Here is a 14,595-nt window from a genome sequence, read left to right as displayed (position 1 = left end):
CAGTTTGTATCACTCAATTAGGAGAAAAAACGGATCATCCACCTAGTAGGCGCTAAGCGTGTATATCAATTGCAAAGTAGGCTATGGTCGCTGGCGGTAAGGTATTTCTGTGTGCGCCCTATTCACTATATACGGAAACTGTTCAAAAACACGTTCATTATAACAGGTATGTCACGTGCGAGCTGACACTCGCGGTTGCATTAGGGGTGGTTTGTACCAAAAGAGGAGTTATATCCCATCCCCCTCTTAATTGCGCGTAATTGGTCAGAATCTCACGATACTGATGCAATAAGCCACCAGCGGTTGCTCTCAGCCAAATTGTTAAGATATATATCACTTGCTGTGCCTATACCTGTAGATTATACTATCTAGGTCAAATGGTCCTGTTATTAAATTTCGATTTGTATTTTTTTTTTCTGCGAGTGGTGGTTAATTCGCGTAGTTGATCTGCCAAGTGATTTTCATATACATACGTGTCTCAAGAAGTTTCAATATACACACTGATTTTTCTACTAAGGATCGGTCCTACAATAAACCGTGTCTCATGCTGGAAGGTTCGATGATGTATCTCCTTTATGAAATAATACAGAATGTAATTGAATTGATTGACAAAGTATGTGCGACCTGAGTTACTCATAGGGCGACCAAATCTCCAGAAAGCTGAACCAAGAAACGGGCTTGTTGAAAAAAAAAAAAAAGACTTGTTGATTGATCACGGGAAACATTTGAGAAATAAGAGCAAAGATGTCCAACAATAATGATCTCACGTAGTACAAATGCCGACTGGCGACTAAGATCTATTGAAACTAAAAATAATTAAACCTTTTCTGATTGGTATTGCTTTTGAATTTAATAAACGTAAACGAGTATACCCTTGGTTTGAGGTTTGAGGTACACTTTATGTACGCATGTGTACATTGAATCATACAACATGACAGAAATTTCTGTGGCCAGAATAATTACTATCAAGTTCAACTGAATTATAGAAAAGGTCCGGCCAATCATAGGTATTGAAAGCGTAACACTATTGACAGTACCAATAATCAGGCGATGCAGGATGATGACAAATAGCTTCATCCTTTCAATATATTAGATACCGGTCCTCAACAGAGTATTCGTAAACTAATATTCCATCGCAATCAATTATGGAGATAATATAATACCCTTCCCTACATTTTGGGCAAGAATTAGAGTGTTTTGTCCATGATCTTATGCACAGATCATGATAGATATGATTGCACGGTAGTAGCTTCGCAATTTCAAGAGACTCATTCACAAGCAATTCAATGCAAATTGGGCACTCTTCATCGGGACATATTGAGGTATGTTTGGACATTGTTTCTTTCTTTAATTTGATGTAGAAGAGCTAATAATATAATGACCACTTTCTCCCAAAACTTGAGAGATTCATTGGCTTCTGTAGCACATGAAACCGCAAGAAAGCAATCCAACGGTGATATCAAAGGTCTACCTTTGTTATCTCGCCAATTAAATTATTGGAAGTGGTGAGTTTTCAATAAGAGAATCATTCCAAGCTCAAACTCATGTGTGTTTGCAAGTCAACCGGTGTTGGTGTTGGAACATATCATCATCATTATCTATCAAATGTATATGAATATTGATAGAATATAGTATTATTATTTTTTGTTACCTTTCCGTTAACATGGAGCAACTATCAAAACTGGCTCAATCTTTAAAAGGAAAGCATAAAATTTTGCATGAGATTGCAGTAATTTTTCACTAAAAAAAATCCAATGATATATTTCCTGACCTCTGCAGAACTCATATTATTACTTCTCTTAGCTTCCTGTAAGCAGCTTCTATTATTATTTGAATTTCTGGGTCTACATGTGAAGATTATTACTCTATTAAAGTGAAATATTTGTGGGTTACAACCAATAAACATCTTCACCAGCTTGACTTTGTGAAAAGATTTTACATTTCAGAAACTTATAATAAAGCAGCTCCTTTTCTTTTCTAAGTTCTAAATGAAATGAATCCCTACTAGTGAGTACGATAACAAGAATGTGTGCTTGTCATTCACACAATACTATTTAGGTGTACTAGGAAGAAGTTCTTTTTATGTGCTCCTCTGGAAGGCCTCAGCTCACTCTCTTCAGAAAAACATATTGACATGGTCTAGGGTCTCACTTTTTTATACGAAATATTTTGTTTAGTTGAATGACAACCAAACATAGATAGAGTTCCTTAATCAATAGCACGTATGCATTTTAGCTTATGCGCACACACACAAACACCCGGAAAGTAGAGCTAGATATTTAGCAATATTCATCAGCTCATGAGATAAGGAGAAAAATTATTATGAAGTGCTATGTTTAAAAAGAAAACTAGTTGTAATAAATATTTTGAATTCATATCATATGTTGTCTGAGAGAGTGTATTCCAAAAATGCCTAACTCATTGTGAGCAAACATCTGCCGCTGCGAAGATGAAATACAACGACTGACACTATTTTGATTCTTTATTTTGTGCAAAGATATCTATCAGTTTTCCAAGCACCTATTGGGTTTCAAGGGAATTTTTAGTCTCATTTGAATATCAAGTAATATCTCAAGTGTCATGATACTTATTTCTAAGGCGCCAGTTAATCGAGACATAATTATCGGAGCTATTTTCTGATTTGTATAAGTACAAGGTAACAATAAAATGATTAGGCATATTAGGATGTAAAAAAAAAATTAATAAGGAGCTTAATATAATTGAAATACTATCATTAAACAAAGTATAATAAAGAATGAAGCACCTTCTGAATACGTCACTGTCTATTGATATTCAGAAATAACCTAAAAACTTTTGTTTTTTATATTTATATGGATATTTAAGGTAATAAGTACGATGATAAATTACTATTTTAAAACATATAAGCTTAAAGAATGGTTAGAATAGATAAAAGTGTATGAATGAATGTATATATACCACTGGTATGGTAACATAAATATAACTACAATTGATTGTATCGGATTCTACTGCAAATGTGCGATCCGATATAGTGTAATGGCTAGCACGGTGCCCTCTCACGGCGCAAATCCGGGTTCGATTCCCGGTATCGGAGCTTCTTTTATTTTTTGTATCTTGCATAACTTTTTCTATACCGTCGCTCACAATATTGCTTTTTTTATTTATTTAGTTGATAGGTTACTTTTTTCCAAGAGTGTAAATAAGCATAAAAATATATACACCAATTGGCTCACCGTGATTTGTATATCATGTTTGCGTCGTTTGAGTTTTCATATATGGCGTTTTATGTATATCACGCACTTAAAGTAGGGTAAATGCTATCTGCACAGTGGTAATGTGTCTCGTGCAAGCTTTAAATGTTGTTGTAATGATTGCTGAGCAACCGAAAACTAGACCAAAAAAATGTCTAGTGACGTGAGGTATCAATGATGACCAATAGTGGGATGCAACAAAGCAAGCATGAGCAGGACGGAAATCAAATAGAGCTCCTACAAAAAACGCCCATGCACCAGGTGGAGTAAATAAACCGGGAGTAATGTTTGGGTGTGATGGTCACTATGTGCCGGAATGCAACTATCATTCATGGCTGACTTCCCTTTAGGGCCCGGTGGTGCCCCGAGAGTTTCTAAATCACGGAATCTGTCTTGTGATAAGTAAAAAAAAAAAACGGCAAACAAACAATTTTTTCTCTCTGCTTCGGATGGCCAAGTAACCCCACTTCATTATAGAGATTGTCAAGCAAGACTGCCTGGAGAATTATCACAGTAATCACCAGAACACATTCAGAGATAGAAAAAAAAAAACTTAAAGTGAAATAGAAAGTGTCGCTCACGTTTCCCCATTTTTCATCATTTTGCTCCATACTTTCTTCTCATCGGGACTGTTCGCACAGTAATTAACTTACCGATCCTCAGTTTTTGTGACGTACCTGTTACTCGTTGAAACTCTCCACCTTCGTTAATAAGGAACCTTTTAGAATTGCGTTGCTGCAAAAAACAAAAACTAAACCAAAAAATACAAAAAGCGTAAAAGATCTTAGCCATGGTCTTTAATTTGTGATAGTTCTCGATTCTTAAGTCTATTGATATTATATGTCCCAAAGTTTTTACAAAAATTGACGTGTGACATCTCTTGCTTGCTCAACCTGATACAAATTACTCTAACACAGAAAAACAAACAAACAACATTTCTTCCGTCTCATTCTAAATCTAGAAGAGAAAGTCTTGATTCGATAGTTGACCACGCCATAAATCAAAAAGAAAAAGACAAAGATAAAGAAAAGAAGCAGTGTGAAATACATAGTGCCTAACATAGTTAACGGAAAATGATTCAAATAACCACCAAAGTCAGTGCTTCTGGTGATATAACATCGCAGAATGATCATAATAGAGCTTGCTTCCGCCAGGTTCATAGAGAGCAGCAGAAACATGCCAATAATTCGCCGAAGATAATATCTAGTCTAGATCATTCCAATAGCTTGTATGAAGCACCAGTTGAGGGAAGGAAGTGTGAAGAGGGTAGAGGAGAAAATATAGAAGAAGATAGGGGAGGTGATAGAGGAGAGGAAGACAGAGAAAAGGAAAGAGGAGAGGAAGACAGAGAAAAGGAAAGAGAAGAAGACAGAGGGGAAGACAAAGAAGAAAATATAGAAAAAGATAGAGGGGAAGATAAAACTGAAGATGAAAAAGACGAGGCTCTTGAGGACGAAGACCATTCTAAAGTATTGAGTTTGATCAAATTATGTTGCGAGTATATTAAAACTGAGAATGTCGAGGCTTTAGCATTAATTGCTAGACAAAAGGGTGTTCCACCATTTTTGCGATATAGAATTTGGCCGATGTTATTAAAGAAGCACTCTTTTGTTGTTGATCCATATATTAATCCAAATTTTGATGAATTCGAAGAAGAAGAGGAAGAAGAAGAGGCTAAGGAGAAAGTGAATGACGAAAATAAAGAAGAGGATGCCAATAGAGGAGATAATAACGATGAAAATACATCAAAGAGAAATATCAAAGCGAAACCTAACCAAAGAAATATTCCTATTAAACAAATTAGAAGTGATTTAAAGAGATATTACCGAAAAAATATCCACCAGAATAGTGGTGCAAACGTTTTAAATGGAAGCAATAACAGTTCTTATACAAAGAGCGATCCTTACCACCAATTGTCACTAATAGAGAAGAGGATATTCAAAACTTTGGAATATTCGATTGTGAAATTCCTTCGTAAATGGGGTAGTATTTTCAAATATGAATCTGGGCTAGCTTGGATTGCTCTTGGTTTGGCAGAGTGGTATCCGCCATTATTGAACAATAAACATTATACTGAATATAATGATGGAAGTAAATACGTATTATTGGGAAAAGACATGTGTCTTGCAAAGTTTGAAAAAATTCATAAGGGAAAGGGAATTAGCAAAATTGTTGATACTAATTCCAATCCAGCAAAGTCACGATCCAACTCTGATATTTCTCTCTTAAACAGTACAAATCCGAACAATGTTGCAAAGGAGGTCGAAGATTCGTCGGACACAAATTCCACTACATCAACCTTTGTGTTTGATCAAGAAAAGATTTATTTTGATGATTGCAATTTATCTGATACAAGTTGCATCGTGGACGTGTATGATGAGTGCAATATTCATTACGATAATTTCTTAACAAAAAATGAGGATTTAAAGGAGTTTGATAAAGAAATGAAGTTGCTTGATGATTCAATCCCATTGAAATATAAGTTATCGTTCCCTGAAATATTTGAAAGGTTAGTGTTGGTAATACTACACGCTCCAGAACCTAGTGAAGAAGAATTGAACGAAATAGAGAAATCAATGAAGAAGACTGATCTAGAATCATCCGAATCACTTAGTGCCAGCTCACCACCCCCAGACTCTAAACACAAATTCATTTCGGAATCAATCATCTCTTTACCAGTAAAAGGGGCATCAATTGATGAACGAGTATCATTCTTTTTATATTTGCTTCGAAAAGTTCTCGATGAGTTATCCAGCTTTTTTAAGGAAGAAGGGGTTCTCACATCTAGCTACAATTTGGTTAACAATGGAGACGAATGGTTACTATGGTGGATTAAATGGTGTGGGGCAAAGACATTCAATAAGATGGATAGAGGTAGACTTTGGGATTTGGTTCTTGGTTGGAGGCCATTCCCATTATTGAAAGACAGCGCGAAAATTAATTTGGAAAATGTGGTTAAACAAATTTCTGAAACTGATCAAGGATTAATTGAACAATTGGGAGGCGATATTTACTGGAATGCTGTCGCTAAAACTCAAGATCACGAGTTGATTAAAACAGTCAAAAGTCTACTAGTTCTTGAATCCACAAATGAGGCAACGAGTGATATTGCAGAAGAAAGCACAGGAAACTATGTTTTATCATCATTGATTCCATCAGCCGTCCGGGAAAAGAAATTCTCATATTCTTGTATTGACCCACACATAGAAATACTATTTATTTATTTGGCATTTTTGAAATCTCATGAGAATTTGATATTTGAGCTTGACCAGGCTGAAATTCGACAATTTTTGAATAACGGATTGATGACTACCAATTTTTCAAACCGGTTTGCTAAGAAGAAAGCCTCAAAAAGTTTGAAGAGCCAGCATAAATCATACGTTGCATATGGTGATTTAAATCCAAAGAATGAAGCTGCGGGAATGGTTGGTAAGCACACGAGTAGTAGTACTGATAATGGATCAGTGAAGTCGCCCGAAGCCCTTAGTTCGCCAGTGAACAACCTTAACTTGTTTAAATCGCCCATAGCTTCGCCTCAACCCAACGTGATTCAAATGTCAGTAAATAGATTGAGAAGAACACTGTTCCTATCAGATTACCACTCATATCCTCCAAATTCACTTACGCCTGAACCATCGCCGAAACTAGACAACATTATTAATAATACTGATAATGATAGTTCTCAACAGAACTATGATCATTCTGCTTTTGTTCTACCACCGCCAACATTGTCACTAATCACTATCAATTCTGAAACAAACACACTGAAATCCAGAAGTAATAGCACTAGCACAACCAGTACAACAAATTTGAGTCCACTAATGACGCCGATGTCCAGTACAATTTCAGCCAAGTTAGGGGACAAGAAGGACAAGAGTTTACCTTTGGTGATCGACAAGAATAATGATGATATTGAAGATGTAATCCTACGAAGTGCAAATTTTTGGAAAGATTGGTTGATGGAGGAAATTAAATTTGAAAAGGAACCTGAGAAATAAGCATCGATTAATTTTCATGTGTGTATATTAATTAGTGAGATTTGATCTGAACTATATCCTCTCGCATTTTTTTTTCCATTCATTTTTTGATTTGCATTTTTCTATATAGTTAACACCATGGTACATCATTATACAAAAAGAACTTTCTGTTTATTGTGGATTATATTACTTAGTTATATGATTTGTAAAACCTTGATAAATAACTATGCGCACCCGGCACGTTAGAAACGGTTTTTCTCAAAAATTGAAAAATCCACGCCGGTGAGTCCTTCTGTTATACTAGATCGAATTGAAAAGGCGTCCCCTACAACCCGACTACCGCTTTTCGTCAATCATTTCTTTAATTTCGCGTGGTGAAATATATATATCCATATATATATATATAGAACTAAATATGCTCTCAAGAAAATTTTTGTCTCCACAGCTCTTGAAGAGCTGCCAAAAACGGCTCACTCCCAGGTTCCCATCATTATCCACCACCAATGTTTGTTGGAATTCCACGGTTTCAGTGAACAAAAAGAAAAACGTTGATGATAAAACCACAATTTCTGCAAATGCTTCGCTTTCCAACAAATCGATCTCGACAAAACAGCAGCTTTACACCCTATCGCCGTACTCACCAGGGTCGATCTTTTTCTTACCGAATGGGGCCAAACTTTTCAATAAGTTGATTAATTTTATTAGAATCCAGGAGGTGAAGAAATTAGGATTCGATGAAGTTATGACCCCATTAATGTACAAGAAAGAGTTGTTTGAAATCAGTAATCATTGGAAATACTATAATGAGGATATGTTCAAGATCTATAGAAATGCCCATGAGGATGGTGGTTGTAATGAGCACGAGCACGAGCACGAACACCAGCATCATCAAAAAGAAGAAAATGAAGTCTATGCTTTAAAACCAATGAATTGTCCTGGTCATTGTCTTATATATAAGCAATTTCCAAAGACCCATAATGATCTTCCTGTGAGATACAGTGATTTTTCATCGTTGCATCGTAATGAAGCATCAGGGGCGCTTTCTGGATTGACCAGAGTTAGAAGGTTCCATCAAGATGATGGTCATATTTTCTGTAGTTTCCAACATTTGGAATCAGAAATTCTTGCTAATTTGAAGCTCGTGGAGCTCATTTATGAGAAATTCGGGTTGGGAGATTTCAAGATCTTGCTCAGTACCAGACCTAAAAACAATAAATTCATTGGGAAAGAAGAGGATTGGGAAAAAGCCGAAGGAATCCTTATAGATATTTTAGAAAAAGTCAATAAGAAGTGGGAGCTTAATGAAGGGGATGGTGCCTTCTATGGTCCGAAAATTGATATTATCTTGAAAGATAAATTTGGAAAGTTCCATCAAACCGCCACCATCCAACTCGATTTCCAATTACCAAACAACTTTGGATTGAAATATTTCAACGAAAAGGGTGAACCAGAAACTCCGATTATTGTTCATAGAGCGATTTTTGGATCGGTGGAAAGATTTTTGGCGATTTTGATCGATAATTATGAAGGGAAATGGCCATTCTGGTTGAATTCCAACCAAATAAAGGTGGTTCCAGTATCCCCAGAGAAACATTCGTGGTATTGTAAATACATTGAAGATTACTTGAGTAACAACGGGAAACCAGACCATACATTACAAGAGTACAAGGCAATGGCAGCCACTGACGAAGTGAATGTGGATAACTATTACAAAGAATCTAATAGTTCCCTTGGGAAATTCAAGAAACTCTCTCCATTAACAAGCTACGATTTCAATATTGAAGTCGATGATCGGGCAGAATCGTTGGGTAAAAGAATCAAGGACGCTTATAGTAAATCCTTTAATTATTTGGTGACCATCGGTGATGCAGAATGTGAATCAGCATTGAAGGGCTTGGAAAGCGGTGAAGAAAGTGACCTTGTTATTAGTTTAAAGGGATTACATGGCAAGGACAAGAACAAGGTAGAGAAGCTTGGATTGAAACACGCTTTAGAAAAATTCATTGAATTGGAGAAGAATTATGAATAAGTATAAGCTTCACGTTGGATTAGTTATTGTTGCGGGAGTTGCAATAACTCTAGATAATTATACGATAATAGCTCATTTATAGACCGAGAGTGGCTGGAGACCTTCACCTTAATAGTCACAACAGATCTTGTATATAGTTGTATTGAATGTTTTATTTTTATTTGGTTTGGTACTTCACAGTGTATGCTGGTTATGAGGAAATACATCTAAAAATCATTAAATACTTCAAGACTAAGTAGAGCAATAGCTATTATATTTATTAAAAAAACTGCTATGTCTAACTATAGGACAACGTAACGGTACTAATTCATCGCAAGCTATTTCAAGCCATTTTAATTATTATTATTTAAACCAACCAGGAATAAAATTCATACTAGTATGCTGTAAAAAAAGAAAACAAAGTAAAAAACAGCTGAAAAGCCCTAATAATATATTATAATATATTGATTAGAAAGAATAATTCTAACTAAAATTATAAGTTGAAAAAAAAAAAAAAAAAAAAAAAAAAAAAAAAAAAAAAAAAAAAAAAAAAAAAAAGAAACAACCTGTCAACCAAAGACATTTAGAGTAAAGTGTGTTAATATGATGACAATCCACCAGCGCTTCTATCTAAATTGTTTTTCTATGACACACAGATGATAAGGGAATTAAAACAAATGATCAAAAATGAAATGAAAGGGACATTATTAATCGCGATAGGCTAATTAGTAAAAGATTAAAGTGAGAGAAAATGAAGAGATAAAATAAATTAAAGGGGCATTAAAAATAAGGTTTATTGTGCTGGTGGTGAACATTGCTATTTCGAAACAAGCAAGGGAATTTATGGGCTCAAACTAAGGCCTCATTGACTTCAATTAAAGGGGTTAACACTTTTCCATTTTCATTATTGTCTGAAGCAGAATACGAGGTCCTCGACAATGGCGACGAGACTTTCGAATTGTTGTCATTGTTACTGTTGCCACGAAACTTTAGTAGCTTATTGCTAAAATTCTTGAAATCATTTTTCTGTAGTTCCTTGTAATTACCATTATTGCCACTGGCCGACCCTGAAGGAGAATTTATCAACCTGTTCAAGTCCAAAGATTTTGAGGCAGAAAAGCTTCTTTGAGAAGTGTTTCTAGGGGTGATGGGAGCAGGATGATGATTGCCAGATACTCTGCGTTTAGCCATATTTTGCAAATTACCAGCAATATCAACGTTGGGCTCCATTATTTGGAAATCAATTTTATTAAAATCATCGGAGTTGCTCGATAAGTCAATTAAATTTGTATTTTCTCCATAAGAAGCGGTTCTATAGTTGCTCCTCAAATTGCCACTTATGCTATTTCTACCCCCATCAACACTGCTGGATGGATTCAATCTTGGATGGCTATCCATCGATGATCTTGGGGTTGGTCTCGACATATCGAATCGTAGCTTTTGGAAAGATAAACGAAATTGCTGTAAATCTTCTGGATCACTGAGATAGTTCTTCAATTTTGATAATTTATTAATCACAGAACTTAACGTTGATCGGATATTGTTCTTCATGGAATTGGACGATGAGGTAGAATAAATGTACGTTGGTTCTTGGCATAGATTTGAATTTTCTATCGATTCCAAGTTCTCAAGAAGTGATGGAAGAATATCGTAATTATTACTCTCGAATTTTCCAGACAGCTCCACGTATTTCCAACAATTGATGAAATCTTCTGAACCTACCTGGATAAGGTACTGAAAGATCACCAAGGTTTTTTGGATTTTCAACAAGTAGTTATACAACGACTTCGAGGAGGTTGGCCTGATTATTTGAAAGTTCTTGATTAGGTTGTTGTTCATTATTTGTAATTTTGAAGAGTTAAACGAGAAGATGGCAATCTCATGAAGATCTGATAAGGAAGGCGATGAAGACTGAGAAGAGTTTGTCAATTTATTGAACTTGCTGTCGAGCCTAGACCCTTTTTGTTTGGCGGATGAAGGAGTTAACCTCGAGAGGATCCTAGACATTATTTTCTCTAAGAAATGATGCGCTGATATTGAAATGTCTCTATTCCTTATGGTTTTTTTAAATAATAGGATTTTGTCTCCCTCTTAGCTGCCAATTTTTTTTTTGTAAGGCCATCGCTCAGAAAAAGTGCGATTTGATGGGAATTTTTTTAAATAGAGGTTATCCGGCCTCTCTACAGTAACACCAATGTTTTACAAGTTTTAATCATGAATTATCATCAAAAAAAAGGTAACTATCTAAGAAGGACACTGAATAGCAAGTATAAGTCCTCAGTGTAATTGATAAATTTTGTCAACTCTTTCAATTTTCCGATTAGTTTGTGGTTTTGTGATGGTTTAGCACTATTATTGGCATCAGGATTTGGTTCTTGGTCGATAGATGAGACGCAGAGCTTATCCTGGACCAATAACTGGATATTTTCCACCCTACCGTTATAGATCATTATCTTCAACATTTTAATGTCATTGTTCAGGGATTTCTCGGCAATCATATCATTATTCTCCGACACAGGTTCATGACCCTTCAACAAGTTATTAAACAATGGTAAATTGGTGGAAATTTGTAGTTCATAAATATCACTAAATCTCCCAGATATATTATCCATCAACCCACAAGTTTGATATATTTTTTGTGAAATTGAAGAGTTTTTGGAGAGAGAATAAATTGAAACATTCAAAAATGGCACTGGACAAACAAAGTCTGTTTTAAGATGCTTACTCCCAAACCTATGAACCAACGATGATCCATTGGCCCCGTCCTTTGCCTCCTCATTAATCGATGCAATGAACTTATCTAAATTAATACCTTCACCAGAAGCACCATTTCTCTCATCACCAGGGATGGTAGAATTCTCTCCAAAACTTAAACTTCTTCTCACATCCTCATTTAATGAAATGGATGCCCTTCCTGAGGCTCTTCTAAATCTATTGCCGTTGGTATTAGATATAACCTCCGGAGTTGTATCATTAATAAACTCCCTGAAATTTGATCTGCGCGAAATATTAAGGCCTCGCAACTTGCTTGTGATATAATCCTCATGTTGTTTTGTCAAAACTATCGATTTCTTGCTCAAAGATTTCACCAAATTCCAAACAAGGGATAACGAACGTAAACTCTCAAGAAATAAGCCAAGGGAAACTAACATGTCAATATTATTATCAACCTTATTTTTGCTATTGGTGGTAATCAACTCGGATACAATATTCATGGTAGTTTTTCCGCTCAGAGGATGTGTTTTGAAAAAAATTCCCTTATTGGAAGTGAGTAAAGGCCCTATTGAAGAAACATTTCCGATGCCCAAGCCTTCTTCATCTTTCATCATGTTGACATTACCCCTAGATTTACTGCTGTCCTTGATATATTGCAATAACTGATCTTTCAAAGACTCTTCATTGCCTTCATTGTCAATAGGAATATCGTCAGATTTATCCACGCAATCATTGTACAAATTCAAGGAAGAAACTTTCTTTAATTTTGAGATAAGCTTATAATTGATTTGCAACTTGACTTCAATAGGTTTCTTCAGTGATGCAGGATCACCCTGCTTCTCATTATTCTTTTTTTGTTCAAATTTGAGTAAATAATTCTTTTTATGTTCTTCATTAAAATTCTTGAGAACATCATTTAATGAAGGCTTGATTATCTTCGGCTTCTTGTTTTTTAGATTATGGCTATTAGCGAATAGATCATTGTAGTTTTTGATATATAGTTCATTCACTTCGTTCCTCTTTTTCGATCTGAATCTGGCCTGGTCACTAATATCACCACCAGCATCATCTTCTTGGTCACTAATATCACCAGAAAATCCGTCTTTTTCTTTATCTTCTCCTTTAAAATTCTCAAAGAATTCGCCAGTATTTCCATTATCGGAATCATAGGTTATAAAATTACCAAAATAGCTACCCAATAGATCTGTGGGTACCCAAATCCCTTTGGAAAACTTCAAATTTAAGCATGCTTGACATTCTGGGTTTTCACTAGACAATAAACTGGAATAAGGTATTTTCAAACTGGAGATGAAATTGAGATTAGACAAGATGGTCGATTTTGTTACCCAGGCATCATTCGAAAAATTTGATTGGGCTGCCGTTTCTGCAATTTTTTTGAATGTTTCATTTCTTATCAAGTTCTGTAGCTGTGGTAGCCCATTTTTAAAATGGTAGTCTATACCAATTTTGATATATTTGGTTCCCTTATTGCAAATTTTGTTATCATTTTCAAAATTGGTTTCATAAAATTGAATGATTTTCTCAAATTCCTTATCATCACTCATCATTCCATTATCCCCGTCGCCATCTTTGTACTGTTTTACAAAAGCATCCTGTAACTTTTTGTATTTTAAAAGTCTATTATCTTCCCAATACTTAATAAATATTCCCAATTCCTTATCATTCAAGTTTATTATGGTTTTACCAAACTTCAGATAACCGTTCAATATATCTAGCATGCCATTGAAACTCGTTGATGATGATTTTTGGAGGTCACTAATTAATATCTTCGACTCATAAGAAAACAAGAAGCTTAAAATAAATGCGAGATCATCTAAATATTCGAACAACACCACATTTCCGGAACTATTTCCATCACTATTGAAAATTCGGTCATTTTGCAAACTGACCTCACTTGCTGAATATACGGACAACTTATCTAGTATTGCAAGGTATTTTAGATTATCCGAAAATGTATTTAGCTTCACCACATTATATTGAACTTGTTCATGATCCAAATCTTTGGTTTCTGGAGACTTCAAGCAATTGTATAATACATTATTACAAGAACTTGGAGCACAGCTGCCACTATAAGTTAACGAATAAAGATTCTTTAGCTGAATCATCAATCTATGCATTTGTGCCTTTGTATTGTTATGGTCCTTGATATTATTCAATAATTCCTTTATTTTCTGTTTTGACGCCAACAGAAGTGACACCGCGTCGACAATTTCTTTACCAATCTCAGCATCAGTAGAATCGTTAATAATCACATCGCCATCGTTGTCTTGGAGAGTTTTTTGTTTCTGCTGCTGTTTGAGAAAATCAATATCAATCAACAAAATAGATCCAGCTATAGTTAATCTATCGACCTTAATTCCTTGATCATTTTCTGTGATCTCGTTGAAAGTATCAAATCCATAAAATTCAGCAATTCTCTTAATAGTAGGTTTTGTCACTTGCCCTGGTCGTTGCATCAAATGGTTTATCGACTGGGTCAACTGATACGAAAGCAAAGGATCCACTTTTGAATGACCATTGCCAGAAGTTGATTCTCTGTTATTGTCAGCCATGAGACCTTCTATTCCGCTCCCTTATATATCTGTCGAGATCAGGGGTATTTAATAATAATGATCAAAATATATCAAATTGAAAAAATATCTTG

The 14,595-nt window shown here is 35.2% G+C and overlaps 4 protein-coding genes across 4 annotated transcripts; 2 read left to right on the top strand and 2 right to left on the bottom strand. All coding sequences in view use genetic code 12, as the record gives it.

Moving 5' to 3' along the window:
- Nucleotides 1-4,303: 4,303 nt before the first annotated feature.
- OCA5 (Oca5p) lies at nucleotides 4,304-7,228 on the top strand (the record flags this gene model as incomplete). The annotated part of the gene is made up of 1 exon (XM_064999674.1): nucleotides 4,304-7,228. One exon carries the CDS (start codon nucleotides 4,304-4,306, stop codon nucleotides 7,226-7,228), a length of 2,925 nt encoding a protein of 974 aa, XP_064855746.1.
- A 394-nt stretch (nucleotides 7,229-7,622) lies between these two features.
- Nucleotides 7,623-9,236, top strand: MST1 (threonine--tRNA ligase MST1; the record flags this gene model as incomplete). Its single annotated transcript, XM_064999673.1, has 1 exon — nucleotides 7,623-9,236. One exon carries the CDS (start codon nucleotides 7,623-7,625, stop codon nucleotides 9,234-9,236), a length of 1,614 nt encoding a protein of 537 aa, XP_064855745.1.
- An 828-nt stretch (nucleotides 9,237-10,064) lies between these two features.
- On the bottom strand, nucleotides 10,065-11,222 carry DASC09_060880 (uncharacterized protein; the record flags this gene model as incomplete). The annotated part of the gene is made up of 1 exon (XM_064999672.1): nucleotides 10,065-11,222. The coding sequence occupies one exon, from the start codon at nucleotides 11,220-11,222 to the stop codon at nucleotides 10,065-10,067; it is 1,158 nt and encodes a 385-aa protein (XP_064855744.1).
- A 233-nt stretch (nucleotides 11,223-11,455) lies between these two features.
- Nucleotides 11,456-14,503, bottom strand: MED1 (Med1p; the record flags this gene model as incomplete). Its single annotated transcript, XM_064999671.1, has 1 exon — nucleotides 11,456-14,503. One exon carries the CDS (start codon nucleotides 14,501-14,503, stop codon nucleotides 11,456-11,458), a length of 3,048 nt encoding a protein of 1,015 aa, XP_064855743.1.
- Between the last annotated feature and the right edge of the window lie 92 nt (nucleotides 14,504-14,595).

The sequence above is a fragment of the Saccharomycopsis crataegensis genome, assembly GCF_037102585.1.
Source record: "Saccharomycopsis crataegensis DNA, jcf7180000000098, whole genome shotgun sequence".
NCBI classification, from domain to species: domain Eukaryota; kingdom Fungi; phylum Ascomycota; class Saccharomycetes; order Ascoideales; family Saccharomycopsidaceae; genus Saccharomycopsis; species Saccharomycopsis crataegensis.
This window is presented reverse-complemented; position numbering and strand designations above follow the sequence as displayed.